At 39.5% G+C, this 15,066-nt stretch overlaps 1 protein-coding gene across 3 annotated transcripts in view; it reads left to right on the forward strand.

Annotated features, from left to right (window-relative positions):
• Positions 1-407: 407 nt before the first annotated feature.
• The window catches only part of ARFGEF2 (ARF guanine nucleotide exchange factor 2), a 38,942-nt gene continuing 24,283 nt past the window's right edge, over positions 408-15,066 (forward strand). For 2 of the 3 annotated variants that reach the window (XM_075018930.1, XM_075018920.1), the window contains exons 1-13: positions 410-707; positions 6,841-6,871; positions 7,653-7,776; positions 8,483-8,629; positions 9,481-9,660; positions 10,081-10,300; positions 10,985-11,056; positions 11,345-11,493; positions 11,904-12,034; positions 12,570-12,804; positions 13,069-13,168; positions 13,395-13,534; positions 14,589-14,697. In XM_075018930.1, the coding sequence (XP_074875031.1) occupies positions 569-707; positions 6,841-6,871; positions 7,653-7,776; positions 8,483-8,629; positions 9,481-9,660; positions 10,081-10,300; positions 10,985-11,056; positions 11,345-11,493; positions 11,904-12,034; positions 12,570-12,804; positions 13,069-13,168; positions 13,395-13,534; positions 14,589-14,697 (1,777 nt within the window). In that variant the 5' untranslated portion in view covers positions 410-568. Of the gene's footprint in view, positions 708-6,840; positions 6,872-7,652; positions 7,777-8,482; positions 8,630-9,480; positions 9,661-10,080; positions 10,301-10,984; positions 11,057-11,344; positions 11,494-11,903; positions 12,035-12,569; positions 12,805-13,068; positions 13,169-13,394; positions 13,535-14,588; positions 14,698-15,066 lie in introns of all 3 variants that reach the window. The other variant, XM_075018938.1, reaches the window with a different exon arrangement.

Genomic DNA, 15,066 nt, shown 5'->3' on the forward strand with positions numbered 1-15,066 from the left:
CAAGAAAAGGGGCCAATTTTTTTAAGACGCCGGGAGGAGCCCAGCGCGTTTCCCGGAGAAGCTGGTGATGCAGGGCAGGCCCCGCCCGCAGACGCCCGCACACAGCAGCGTTTCCGACGCACACTGACGGCCCCTAACTAGCTCAGCAGCTCGCCAGAAGCCCGAAGCTGCGGGGAGGTGGCGTTAATTTGATTTAGTTGCAGGCAGCGGTTCGTTTTTCAGCGGCGAGGCGCGGGGACCCAGCTCGCACGGCGGCTCCCGCCACGGCCCTGCCCCGGCCCCCAGGGGGCCGCCTGCGACCCCGCCCCCTCCCGAGCCCCGCCCACCCCTGGCCGCCCGGTCGCCGTCGGCAACCGCGGAAGGGGTCGGAGGTCGTCGCAGGAAGGCGGGGTGGTAGCCGGGGTCACGTGACGGTGCCAATATGGCGGCGCCGTGGCGGCGGCGGGGTGGCAGCCGCTGAGGGAGGCGCGTCTCTTCCGGATGGTGGGGCTGCGGCGCGGCCGCAGGCTCTGAGCGCCGGCCCCGGCGACACCCCTCCCCCCCCGCCCCGCGGCGGGGCCGCCCCGCCATGCAGCCCCCGGCCCGCGAGCAGGACGCCCGCACCAAGAGCATGTTTGTGTCGCGGGCCCTGGAGAAGATCCTGGCGGAGAAGGAGGCGAAGCGGCCCCCGCACGGACAGCTGCGGAGAGCCTGTCAGGTGGCGCTGGGTGAGTCCGCCCGGACCGGCGCGGCGCGGCCCGGCCCGCGGGACTCCCCCGCCTCCGCCAGGCTGGGAGCCGCCACCCATCCCCGGCCTGGTGGGGGGGGATGACAGAGGGTCCCGCTGGCGGCGGGGGGAAAGGAATCCCTGCTGGCCCGGTGCGGCGGGGGCGGGAGGCGGTGTTACCCTTCCCCGCTCCGGCTGGTGTCCTCCGCCACGTCGGATCCCCGGCGGGGAGCGAGCGAGTCCCGGGCCCCCAGCTGGGAGGTTGCCGGCCGCGGCCCTGGCTGAGATCGGGACTTTGGAGTGGGGCGAAAGTTCTCTCTCTGATACCTGACGAGCAAGTACGAGGGGAAAACCCCCAGATATCTCTTTTTATTAAGTTCTGGTCTCGGTATGAAGCAAAAGGGGCTGGGGCTTGTCACTTTAGAACCAATTTTCAGAAAATTAATTGTAAACTTTTGAACTAGGAGACTGGCTGTTTAAGGCCCTCGACTTGCAGAGTCTCAGATCTTCCAGGACTAGCAATCTTCTGACATCTTATCTCCAGCTCGTGGCTGGGCTGGCTAAAAACTGTTAGCAGGGTAGCCAAATACATACAATGCCTGTGGTGTCTTGCAGAACTGAAAATACTTTCTGTGAAGTTGGTGGACTGGTCCTGAAAACCCCTGCAAGTACAAATTGATGATATAGGTCTCTGTGTTAAAGTTCTGGGAACATATGATAGATCATGAAGGGGAAAAAAATAAACTGGGTAAAGCTAAATTATAGCTCTTACAGTTGGAGTTTTCTGTGGCCTTTCTGAATTTGCAAAAGTGACATACTGCTTACAGTTTTAGTTGCTTTGCACCAATATTTTTCCTTTAACTTGGGAACATTTACTGTATCCAGAACAGAAGAAAAGGCAGGTTGAGTATGCAAGGAAACTAGGCAGATGCAAGTTCTGTCCAATGCACTGCGAAAGCAAGCTTGAAAAATAGCTGTCGTTTTTACCTTCCTTCCCACAATCCTTACCTTCAAGAAATTTGTAGGAGCTAATTGTAGTGATAGTATATCCAGAGAAAGCTAACCAGATAGAAGGGTATTTTTTGTTATTATTAAAAGTTGACATTGTGAGCAGTAGTATAACACGTGTGCCCCAGCAGTTAGAGACTACTTTTCCTACTTACTTCCTTTTCCTGATTTCTCCCCCAACATGCACCCAGCCCATTTACAGAACTGGGAACCTGTTTTGTTGCTATGTAAATAAAGGGTGAGAAAGGGAACTTTCTTGAAAGATGACTAGTGAAGGTCTTTGTTTGCTAACACATCAAAGATTATGATTTTGGGAGAGGGGTATTGTGCAATAGCCACCTATTAGCATTTGTATGTTGGATTATAACTATTCTATGTCTGCATATTTTAAGGTACAGTACATTTGAGGGTAGTTTAATGCTTGTGGTGATGGACATTTTTTGCTAATCTTGCTCAGAAAAAAGAAGTCCATGTGCTTTCCTGGACTAAAGCAGAGGTCAGCATGAATAGATAACCTGTTGCCCAACCGTCCTGCGATAGCAGGACCTTGATTACTGTACTAAAGGATCTCTGTTGTATTTGGTGAATGTTGTATCATTTTAAGTTGTCAACATGAATGCAATTTCTTTTATTTACATGTGATTTTTTTTTTCCCAAAACTTCATTCTGTTTAGGTTAAGCTCTTTTTTACTGAAATGAAAAAATCAGTTTTACTTACATACACTTAAGCTTAATTAAGCTTATACTTTATTTTATACTTTATATTAACTAAGACTATGACTTCAGTTTCAAAAGTGTTAGCTCTAATTATCAAGCCCTGCGCAATAGTAAATATGCTAGGAAATGTGGGAAGAACGTTACTTGCAGTCTGAGGAATTCGGGCCAGACTTTGTAATCTATACAAACTGTTATGGATGAAAGAAGCTTCCATATTTTGAGTAATAATAAAAAAGTCCAGTTAACTCTGAGTAAAAATAATTCAGTTTGAGAGAAATGTGAAGTTAACTTTATGAAACTGGTGATTGTGTCAGCTGTTGTCTTCTTTTTTCTTTTTTCCATGTCATACTTTGAATAATCTCTTTCTGCTTCTCACTAAATTCCATTTGCTGTGCTGTCTTATTTATACAATGGTCCTTTTAATGGAGTGTGGAGGTATTGTACCATTTATAAACCAGTCGACACAGGCACGGGTCATGTGTAAATGATACCTGCACTTGGTACTAGGGAAGTCTATGATACATCTTTTTTCCTAAATAGAGAGGAACTGGTCTATTCTACAACTACCTAATAAAAATTAACCTGCAACTATTTCTACAATCTCTGCTGTAGTGTTACTGCAGTGGTGTTTCTGCTAATTACATATGCTTTAAATTTTTTGTTTGGTGAGACAGAGAAATATATTTCTAACTGTGGGAATGATGGTCTTGCTTTCTTTTACATGGGTGCTTTATTATTTTGAATGTGTTCAACTCCTGAAAGCTTAAGTAAATTACTACTGAAAATTGTTGTTATTCCTATGTAGCAAGTATAGGTATTCTTTCATTCTAATTTTAATCTGTTCTAATTGTTTTAATCGTTCTAATTTTAAACTGTTCTTACCCTTTTTTATCTTCCTTTCCCAGTAGTATACCTTTCACTGGACTAATACTGTGTAGTTTTGGACTGCAAAATATCTTCATGATTTTGTAGAAATGAGAAGTAACATAGGCTCAAATGGGATGTAAACACAAGAAGTGTTGAAGAAAACAAACAAAATCAGTTACCAGTGGTGTTTTGGGGTGTGGTTTTTTTTGCTCTGTCCACCCCCTCCTTTGAAATACACAGTGTTAATGTTGAGTAAGCAGAGTTTGAATAGATTCCTTCATTCAGTCTCTTGCTTCATCAGTAGGTGTAACGGTTGTATTCTGTACTCTTGGTGCCAGTAAGCCCCAGGAGAGATTGGGAGAAATTGAGGTTTTTAAACAGAGCGGCTGTTCTGCTCTGCTTTAGAAAACTGTTTTTAAGAAAACTTGTTTTCAACAGACAACCAGTGTATTGTATAAAAATAGTTGCTTAATAAGCATTCACATGGAGGTCTAGGCACACATGATTCTTAGCAAATCTACTGAAATAATCCTGAAAAATTTACAGTGGAACACAGACAAGTGTGTATCACAGCAGTTCATATTGGTCTAATGCTAATTGTGTGCCTGGGTCTCTCATATAAACTACTACTCTTGCCCTGTTAGGACTGTTTTTAATGACATACTGTGCAGACAACCTGGTTATGTGACCTTCTTTGACTGCCACGTACATATCTTCAAGCTTTGTAAACAACAGAATTTGTTTAGTTAGCTTGTTAATGAGTTTAATAAAATAATCTCTTAAATCATGCCTTCACTTAGGAATCTAGTTGTGTGTTTAAGAAGTCCCTGGATATAAATGACGGATGTCTAAAGTTTGTGTTTCTTAGTTTAGTAGCCTCTTGGCTAGCATGTTTTGAGAACACTGGGGCAAAGAGGAGGTAGCGTTGCTTCATTGTGGCAGCCTTTTCTAAACGGTTCTCTATAGATCGATAGAATCAATAAATGTGGGTGTTGGATTTTTTTTTTATTTAAGTTTAAGGCAGCCTGGAATTAGGCAATGCAGTAGACTTTACTGGTTTGGGGGAAGGGAGGCTTTTGCTGCTGCTCCATGTGTTTGTATTGGCACTGCTGTCTGGTGTTCTGACATGCTATGGAAAGACATTGCATGTGTCCTTGTGCGAACGCAAGCTATGCCATTTTCTGCACAGGAACTAGTTTGCTTCCACTGAGACAAACTTGATTGCACGTTAAAATAGGATGCATCTAATAGCAGGCAGACAACTATTTCCTCCATTTTAATATATGGTTTTCAATATAAGCAAACTTAAACCATCCATCTAATGTAGAAAGGCAGATAGTTTCAGCATGAGCTTCATCCTGCTTTTATTATGGCCAGATTGCTGCAAGGCCTTGCTTGTTATTCCAGTTGTGTTGCCTGGTAGGAATGCTGAAAGGCTTGCATTGAGTGGGCAGCACACATAGTGCCCAGAGTTGAAGATGTTTCTGATTGAAGTAGATATGATGTATGCTGATACATTCTGGCCTTAGAAGTAGCAGGTAGCTCCAGTACTAAAAACGCCAAGTGAAGGGACAGCGTTGTGCTGTGATGACCAGACATTGGCCAAAATTCAGACTGTGTTCTGTAGCTGTGGAAGGGAATTTAGCTGTGCCCCTTAATCCTATGACTGGAAGAGGAGAGTGACAGTAGGTTTCTGGAAGCTGCCTGTGCCTGGTCAGGGCTTGGCAAGCTGATCATGGCAACAGACTTCATTTAGGCAACAATTTCTGTTTCACTCACTTTCAGTGGTCAGACCACCAGATGAGCGCTTAAAATGTGCAGACTTCCGAACTATTTTGATGCAATCAGTAGCAGAAGCATGCCTGTAACTTGCTCTTGTCCTTTCATTTATTCTTTTCTGCCAGCATTATCTATTAAAATACTGTTGTGGTGCAGATATTTTTACATGGCTTTAGAAAAGCCTTTATTAAATAAAATTGTGGGGAACTTGGTCAAGCCTTGGTTAGATTTATTTATTTATTACTTTATGGAGTATTTCTGAGAGTGAAATTGTCATTGTTCTAATACGGGATGCTATTCTTACATATTTTTCCAATGGAAGATCTAATATAACTATCAGTGAAGATGGGCACGATCATGTCTCCTTAAGGCTAAGACTCGTCAATATTTCTGTTGTCTGTTCTTTTGTTGGCTATACGGTGGATAATGTTTCTTCAGTTCTTGTTACATTACTTACTGCTAACGAATGTCATACTGCTTCTTTCTTGACTGCTGGCTATGTTGGCTTTCATTAATGACTATGGCAGACAGAATAGCAAGTCCCAGTCCTGGTTTTAGCTTATCACTCACAGCTTGCAACTGCAGGTTTCCTCCACATTTTGCTTCCATTTTCCCTATAAAATAGGGGTACTAATGTTACAAAATAGGCATACTCTGCAAGGATTAATTCTTGCAACATTCATTGAACAATACAACAGTGCAAAAACCTGTAACGTGTTTGTTACAGTCCTTGTTTGTTAGTATGTTTTGTGTATTTATGCTTCTGAGACAGAAGAAATTATTGATGTTCACAGGCAGCACTGAAATCATCTGAACTCTGAACATCTAATCCCAGACAATGGTGCCTCTCCAGAGTTGTGGAGAACAAGTATTGAGTGAATGATCAGTTTCTAATAACTTTGCAGTTGCAACAAGTTTTGTAGGCATGATAATTTGCAGATGTGTGAAATAGGGTGGAATGGACAAGATTCCACACGGTGTTACGAATGGTTGTAGCTGTGCAGCCTTACTGCATGTGCTGTTACTGATATTTTTTGTCAGTTTTCACAGTATGTGCTTATGCCATGTCTGGTGTAGTGCAGTTCTGGTCTGTATTGTGCACCATAGTGACATTTTAGAAATCCTCAAAAAGCCATACTAGCATCTTTGGGATTTGCTGCTGTATGCAATAGAAATGAGAAAGAAACACTTTTTTTTTTTTTTTTTTCCCCCTCCTATATTTAGTTTTATAAGAAGCTCCCTTTAAAAATGTAATTTAAAAAAAAAAAAAAAGCTCTGCTGGCAAAATGACACCATGCATTTAAGATTTCTTATCTCTTGTGAGTTTGTTCAGCTGATGTCATATTGTGAGGTTTAAGAAAAGCAGGCTAACTAGCATTGTAGTTAACAGGAAGGTCTGATGCATTGAACTAATGGTTTATGCAGTGGCTTAGACTTCTGCAGACCTGAGCTCTCTGATGTAGACTTACTCTTGAATAAAAATTGCATACTATACCTGTTTTCTAAAGATATCTCTTGTTAAGAATGTTTGGAAAAATTAGTCTTTTCATGTAGAAGTTGAGAGATATGCCTTCCAATAAGTGGTGTAACTGTCCACGATCTCTGAAGCTGAAGATGTTACAGGAAAGGAATAGCAAATACTGAAGTGTAAGACTTCTGGTTTGAAACAGCTTTGCTTTATTGCATTTTTCCTTATTTGTGTTATTGGTAACAATAACTTATGTTGGGTGTTAAATCCTTTGAATATTTTTTCTTTCTTCCAGATGAAATAAAAACGGAGCTGGAAAAGCAAAGGTAAATTATTAATTGCTGTAAACTATGCCATAAAACAGCAAGCAGAATAATTTGATAGTGGAAATGTAAGAGTGTATATACATTATGGCAATGAATTTGTGAATACCCAGTTACACACCTTTCTGCTGAAAACATGGTATGGCCCATGTGCTCCAATTACACAATGTTTGTGGATGCGGGTACTCAAGCCATAACTGCCTCTGAATTTCACTATGAAAAAATTGCAAAACTTCTAAAAGATGCTAGTTTTTCACTTCCTTTTACTGGGCTTAATATAGCCTGATAGGAGATCATAAAGAGCAATAGGTGTCCTCTGTTTGACAGTATATGCTCTTAACTACCTAGATCAAGAATACCAATTTAAATATTACTTAAATCCAAATTTTAAAACACTTTTCCAGCACTCTGCTGTGATTTAAAATGAGCCCCCAATGTGTTTCTCTTTGCTTAGTAATCATATGGCCCCCGTTTAATTAATTCAGAATAACTTTGATAGATTTATCATTTAAGTTGTGTAGGAGTTCCCAGTATTTCAGGTAGCGGGACTGTGTTGGAGTGTAGTGAGGGAAGAGTTAAGTTTAAGAAAGTATGAAAAAGTTAAGATGTGATACTGATTTTTAAAGAAAGCTGAACTTTATTTTAAAAGTATCTGTGAGAGAAACTTGCATTACATTTGTATACCACTATGTACCATTCAGCTTTAAATTTAGAAGAGGAGGAAGCGTAGTTTGCTGTGATATACATGTTTAGAAGAATTAATAACCCTTCTTATCTGACCTAGAGAAGGCACTGCTGCTCCACCAAAAGCAAACTTCATTGAAGCAGATAAGTATTTCCTCCCGTTTGAACTGGCGTGCCAGTCAAAGTCTCCACGCATTGTCAGTACTTCACTGGATTGTTTACAGGTAACTGTTCTGTTTAAACTTGGACAGAGTGAAATGGAGAAACATGCAGTTACAAAAATCTTGTGTGATGTTGGCATTCTTAGAGTGAAGAAGTAATACTGTCCGGAGTACATACAGTGGTGAAGGTACCCATTATGGCTACCTAGATGCATAAACCATGCAAAATAGGTTATTATCAGACTGGGCTGACAGCGCATCTTGTCAGTCAGAAATGTGTGTGTGTTGTTTTATAGTGAACCAAGCCTTTATTGAAGCTCATGAATGCTTACATTATTCAGTAAAGATGTTTCATCTGTGGTGCTCTAAAAGGAATATTTACCATGGTGTTTCTTGTAGTGCTGATGTGATGGGAGGTCAAACTCTGGAGTCTTTCTACCTTGATCCTCCTTAGATTCTTACAGAAAAAACAAATTCACCTTAAGGGCAGAACCTTTCTGTTGTTAATAGGTAGAAAGTTTGATGTTAAAAAATTTTGTCTGGTTACAATAGGTCTGGGTGGAAAAAGCTTATGTATCACTTACTAAATTTGTTTTGTCTAGATGTGTGAACAGTCCAAGTATTTGGTAACCAGACTATTGATGGTGTTAAATTTTTGTGTTAAAACTGGTTAAGTGAGGTATACTGTCTAAAACCCCCTTTTTATGATGTACTTACTGTATTTTAGTTAACAGTATACAGTTTTCTAACCTGCATTCTTTCTACGCAGAAACTCATTGCATATGGACATATCACTGGCAATGCTCCAGACAGTGGAGCTCCTGGAAAACGACTGATTGACCGAATAGTTGAAACCATTTGCAATTGCTTTCAGGGTCCTCAAACAGATGAAGGAGTACAGTTGCAGATAATTAAGGTATTTTATTTGGTTCAGTTTGGTGCAATGTTAATTTGCTTTCTCTGATTTTGTAACTAAAAAAAATTTAATGCGAAGCACTGCTTAAGGCCCAGTTTCTCCATTTCTTACACTGTTAGATATGTCATTGAATTTAGGGAGGCTGTCACCAGGTCAGACTTGGTATGTGAAATGTATTTCCTCTTGGTGAAGCAGAACATAAGGGAATCATTTATAAATGTTTGTCCTTCTTTCTGGGATGATCCATGGCCTGGGTACTTTATCTTGCAGACAGCTGCATGTTCATCTTCTAGGCTAGTAATGCCCACATTCATTAGGCCACTGAATTGCTATCAGCTTTCAGCTGAAGGCACTGTAACTCTGATGCAGTATCATGGCCTGCTGCTCTAGCCCATCTGCAGTATATGCTCTCAGTGAAGCATAGTAGTCCCAGTGCTGTGTGTTCTGGTTCTGAAATCTACTTGGTCTACCAAGACCAAGGTTGGAAATTGGTGAACCTGCTAGTAATCTAATTTGATGGTGGTGTAGAGCAATTAGCCTTTTCACAGAAATTAAGCCATAGAATATAATGATAACTGTTTCATGTGGAGATGGAATATCTTCCTTAGTGGAAAACTAGTTGTGATAAAACACTTAAACAGCTCAGGAGAGAACAGAGATATGTGGAAGTTCTGTTAAACTTTCTTTGATTTGAAATCTTGTTTCAGAGAACTAGAAGTTCCTTACAAAGTCTTATAAACAGATACACGTGTTTCATAACAAACGCAGTGATTATTATGGAAGACCTGCATGAAGTGTATTGCTGCCTACCTGCTTAGATTTCATTTTTACTGTGCTGTGGACTTTTTCAGGCTCTCCTCACTGCAGTAACATCTCCATATATAGAAATCCATGAAGGAACAATTCTTCAGACTGTTAGAACATGTTACAACATCTATCTGGCCAGTAAAAATCTTATTAATCAGACAACTGCCAAAGCTACCCTTACGCAGATGTTAAATGTCATTTTTACACGGATGGAAAATCAAGCTGTACGTAACTTACTTTTGCTTGTCTCAAATGTTTAGGCTTGAAAAATGAACAGAAAACTTTTTTAAAATTATTTTTAATGGGTCTGTCATTGTAGTTGGATATCTATTGATTTGTAATTTTAAAAAAATTGTCAAATCCTGCAATGAAGCATACTGACTGATTAAAAATAAAATATGAAGCTTTTTGCTGATAACAAGGTTTCACACTGTACTTTCTGCTAAATGGCTTTGTATAAAAAAGTGATGGGATGCTTTTAAAATAAGCATGAAGAGCATCTTTTTAATTTGACTGGCCAAGTGATATCATCACTGTTTTTCTTGTTAACTCGTGAATTCACAAAGGAACATCAGTCATCAGAGATACCTGTTTTCCCTTATGTTTTGTGCCTTAGATTAACTTTTTCATATTGGTTTTTCAAGATACAAGAATCCAGAGAAATAGAAAAAACAAATCAGCAAAAATCCCAGTCTCCTGCAATTCAAGTGGTGTCCAAGTCTCCGAAGATTGGTCAGTTAAAGCATGGCTATCAGGAAGGCAAACCCACTGTTCCTGTAAGTGTGGAATTAACAAACGGTGAGCCTGAGAGGGCAGAAAATGGAGAGGTGAAGTTGGAGCAGGATCTGACTCTTTCAGCATCAGGTGAACAAGAATAGGTTGTGTCTATTGCTTTCAGTTACAATGTTCCTATTGGAAAATGCTCTTTTAGGCTATTTTGGGGAGAACTGACTGGGGATATTGGCTCAACTCATGCTTGTGTTTTCTCAGTAGTTATTCAGAGTATACAGGCCATCCTTAGCTTGTCTACAACATTATAACCATTGAAGAAAGGCTCATGTTTTCCCTAGAATTCTAGTGCAACTATATATAGTTTTTGTATATAGAATTATAATGGGATTTGACTTGATTAGATTGTTTAAATGGGAAGGAAAGGAATAGAATAATCACGGTACATGGGAAGTGACAGAATTGCTTTCAGGTAATTGAAGTCCTGTGGTAAAAATAATGTGTCTTATGAAGACCTTATCATAAGCATATACTGTATCCAAATTAGGAATGTAGGGTATTCCAAAACTAAAAGTTCATAACAGTTGATAAATGCAAATGACAAAATCACTGCATTAAAAATATCAGTGTTTTATTATAAACAATGGAAATAATATCAATAAATGTTTTTGTATGACTTCTTGGAAATGGCTTTAGAGGAGAACTACTAAAGAAAATCTTTAATTTTTAAACCTTCTGCTTCTGTCATGTATCTCCTTTCCATCTTCTTCCTAAACAAAAGTACTAAATTGAAAATTATCTCTTTGTGTGTTTCATTAGAGGAAACAACTGATGGAGGAAATGAAATGGTTAAAGGCATCTTGGAAGATGTGGTCACGTCAGCTGTGAAAGGTAACAAAATCTTCTGAAGTAAAATAGATGCATGTGTATTGCCAAACTTTTATTCCTGTAATTATAAAAGCATGGAAGTTCTTTGTGTTACTAAGTATCTTGTCAAGAACACCTACTAAGGCAGTAAGAACAGGTTTTTATTGTTTCAATATTCTTCTTTTGCTGGTAGCCAAGAAACTTTAGTTTACCAGTGCTGCTTCTATTCTGCTTGGTTGTAGAGCTTCACAAAGTCATGGGATAAAAAAGCTCAATGGGTGATTTTAATCGATTTTACTTTTTCCCATTTAGTGGCGGAAGAAAAGCAAGTAACAGAAACAGTTAAGGCTCTACCTGCATTAGAGACTGCTGATATTGCTCTTTCTGGCTCTAGTAATGAAAATGTACAAACAAACGGGATTCCAGATGACAGGCAATCTGTTTCCTCCACTGATAATCTGGTAAATAACTTCACTGAATGCTAATGTATATTTAGGAAAGGTGATATGTTTTTATCATGCCAACTAATACAGTGGGATTTTGGGGAGGGAAAGGACAGAAGCTTTAATGTATGTGTCCTGCTTAGCTTCAAAAAGGAAGCAGCAACTGCAATTTAAGTAGATACTGAAAACAACTGTTCCAAAATTGATTATGTTATTTGTACTTTAATACAGGGTGGGGGCGGAGGGGAAGAGTCTGTCAACATGTGCGAAAAGATCCAGATCACCTGCAGGTTCAGGTTTAGTTTAAACTTTGCCAAATATACAGTTTTTTCTTAATCTGTAGCTAATTCTCAGAGGAGCTGTGGAATCTTCTTAATTGCTCTGTTCCTTTCTCTCACTGACGATCTAATGTGTTTCTTGCTCTCAAGGAAACAGATGTATCTGGACATCAAGCTGCTTCCAAATTTTCCCATGTTCTACAAAAGGATGCCTTCCTTGTGTTCAGGTCGTTGTGCAAGCTCTCAATGAAGCCACTTGGTGATGGACCACCAGATCCCAAGTAATGAGACTGTAGTTATTACACATTATCCTTTTCAGGTAGCTTTTGGAGACAGTTAAGCAGCTGCTGTATAGTAAACCAAGTATTCAAAATTCACTTGTCAGGCCCTTATTTCAATTAGTTTGATGAATCTAGGGTTGAAACTTGCTTCAAATTATTAAAAACTTAATACTTCAGGGTTGTGGGGTTTTTTTGTAACAGGCTTATTAATTTTATCAGTTGAAGTGGCCTTGACTATAGTATTTGTGAGTTTTTGATGGGGGAGTGGGAGAATGCGTCTTAGTAGCACTGAGTTGCATCTATTATCCTAGTCTAAGATGTTAATACTCCTGGAAAATCTCCGAATTAAGATGGTAGATGTTGTCCAAAATCACTTGCAGGCTGATTTCTACCCCTCCTGTGCTGTGCCTTGAAATGAATTAAAAGAGCAGTCATTTCTTCTTGACGTGGAAGAAATGCCATAGTGGTCATGCTGAATACAAGTATGTATTCAGAAATGTAATAAAAATATATTTAATTTTGAATTTTTTTCTAGATCCCATGAATTGCGTTCTAAGATAGTGTCTCTCCAGCTTCTTCTGTCAGTACTGCAGAATGCTGGTCCAGTTTTCAGGACACATGAAATGTTCATCAATGCAATCAAGCAATATCTTTGTGTAGCATTATCTAAAAATGGAGTCTCTTCTGTTCCTGATGTATTTGAGCTCTCTCTTGCCATCTTTCTCACGCTGCTTTCGAATTTTAAGACCCATTTGAAAATGCAGATTGAGGTGAGAGACTTTTATCTAGCATTTGTATGATGCTCTAGTTCTCAAATAAAAATACTGTACTGATAAAACGCCAGCTGAAAGATAGAAGTCAATGTCTTAGTTTTGTTTGCTTACTAAACTAGTATATTACTACTGTATTCAAATTCTAATATGCATGAGATGATACTCTTCAAGAGGCATTACTGAATAGAAAAGAATTTGTACATTTGGCATGGTTCTAATAAATTTAGGATCATCAAGTCCTTTACCTCATTTATTTTGCAGGTGTTCTTCAAAGAGATCTTCCTGAATATTCTAGAGACTTCTTCAAGCTCCTTTGAACACAAATGGATGGTGATTCAGACTTTAACTAGAATTTGTGCAGGTATTTCCATTGTTGTGAAAAGCAGTCACTTCCTCTGGCAGCAGATGAAAATTACTTTGAAGGCAAATGCCACATGTAATTTTTAAGTGTGAAAAATTGAATTTGATCCTGTAGTGCTTCGGTTAAATGTCTGGATTCGTCCCCACTGACTGCTCCAGCTGGCTGATTCCTTTTAAAAATGCTATTACACTGAATCCTAATACTTGCGTTTTCTTTTATTTTCAAGATGCCCAGTGTGTAGTGGATATTTATGTTAACTATGATTGTGATTTAAACGCTGCTAATATATTTGAACGCCTTGTAAATGATTTGTCCAAAATCGCACAGGGACGAAGTGGGCATGAGTTGGGAATGACGCCTTTACAGGTAAGAAAAACACCTTTGAAGGTAAGGTACCTTTTTTTCCATAAATGGTGCATCATTATTGATATTTCCAGTGGTTCATGTTCTTAATGTACTGATGTTGCTTACTTTATTAGTTAGCCAATTTTGCAATTGGATGCTGAAGCAGTACGATTAATTTACTTTGTGATTTTGATGTATATTTGCATTGTGATGCTAGGCTGGTTCTGGGCTCTTTTGTTGGTCTGCCATGGGAGAGAGAAGCAAATGACCCTTTCTCTGCCTTACTCAAATGACTTCCCTTCTGGGGTATATGAACCGGCAGTAGCTTCATCTTGTGTTTGCTTTGCACAAACATTTTGTGCTGTATCTACACCACAAGTATTTTATTTTTAATATTATACTTTCCCAGTCATTAGAGGAAGGGTGGAGTATAGACTGCTTTCAGCAGGAGGAGTTATTTCTGGTATTGGCCTTGTCCTACAGCACTGTTTTTCTAGCCCAGCCTAATGGCTTTCAGGGCTGAAGTGAACTTAGTGCCAGTGTTGATCTCGGAACTGAGTGCACCTCATGCTTCTCCCCCCTCCCCCATGGTCCTTTGACCAGAAAATGGAAGTAAAAACCAGGAGACCTTTGTTTCAGCTGTACAGCTAAGATAGTAAGACGCTTGTCTTGCTTGTGGAGAGATCTGACACTATAGAGACTTACTGCATGGTCATAATCATTCATACAACAACAGGGCTGCATGTAGGATTTGGTGTATATTGCTCTTTAGTTGTGCTCATCAGTTGTCAATAGACCATCTGCTTAAAACAGCTGGAATATGTGTGTCAGTCTGGTTATGGTTGCTTTTGGCCCGGATGTATCCAACCTAAATAGTCAAGGGGCAGAAACTTCCTATAACCAATAGATTCTCCCTAACTGATGAACTTTCTAAGGTTTGAATGGTGTGATGTAATGCCTTCTAAAAACTTGTGGACATATATATATCACTTTGGGTTTTTTGAGGGTTTTTGTTGTTGTTTTGTTTTTTTTGTTTGGGTGATTATTTTTTTTAATTTTTTTTTTTTTTTTGAAGGAACTAAGCCTGAGGAAAAAAGGACTTGAATGTTTGGTTTCTATTTTAAAATGTATGGTAGAATGGAGCAAAGACCTTTATGTGAACCCCAATCATCAGGCTAGCTTGGGTAAGGTTGTTTCCTTATGGAGAGACTATTTTGTTTAATAAGTTTGTGCTTGTGTTTATTCAGTGTTTAGAAGCTACTCCAGAAGTGTGGATGCTATGTTTTTACATAATGATTTGTTTATACAAATGAAGTATTTTATAAACAATTGTTAATGCTGTTGCAGTAACCAACTCTCCAACTGTCTGGTTCAAATAACCAGGTTCTGTTTAAGAGCTTTAGCCAGGCCATTGTCCACACTATAAAAGTTGGCTTATGTAGAGCAAGACATGTAACAAATCTTGCAGTTACTAAGTTGAAGCACAATTTCTCCATAGCAGCTGCTGCTGCTCTTCTCTACCTTTTATTGGATTATTTTAGAATTACATCAAT

The sequence above is a fragment of the Buteo buteo genome, chromosome 2 (assembly GCF_964188355.1).
Source record: "Buteo buteo chromosome 2, bButBut1.hap1.1, whole genome shotgun sequence".
Classification (NCBI taxonomy): Eukaryota; Metazoa; Chordata; class Aves; order Accipitriformes; family Accipitridae; genus Buteo; species Buteo buteo.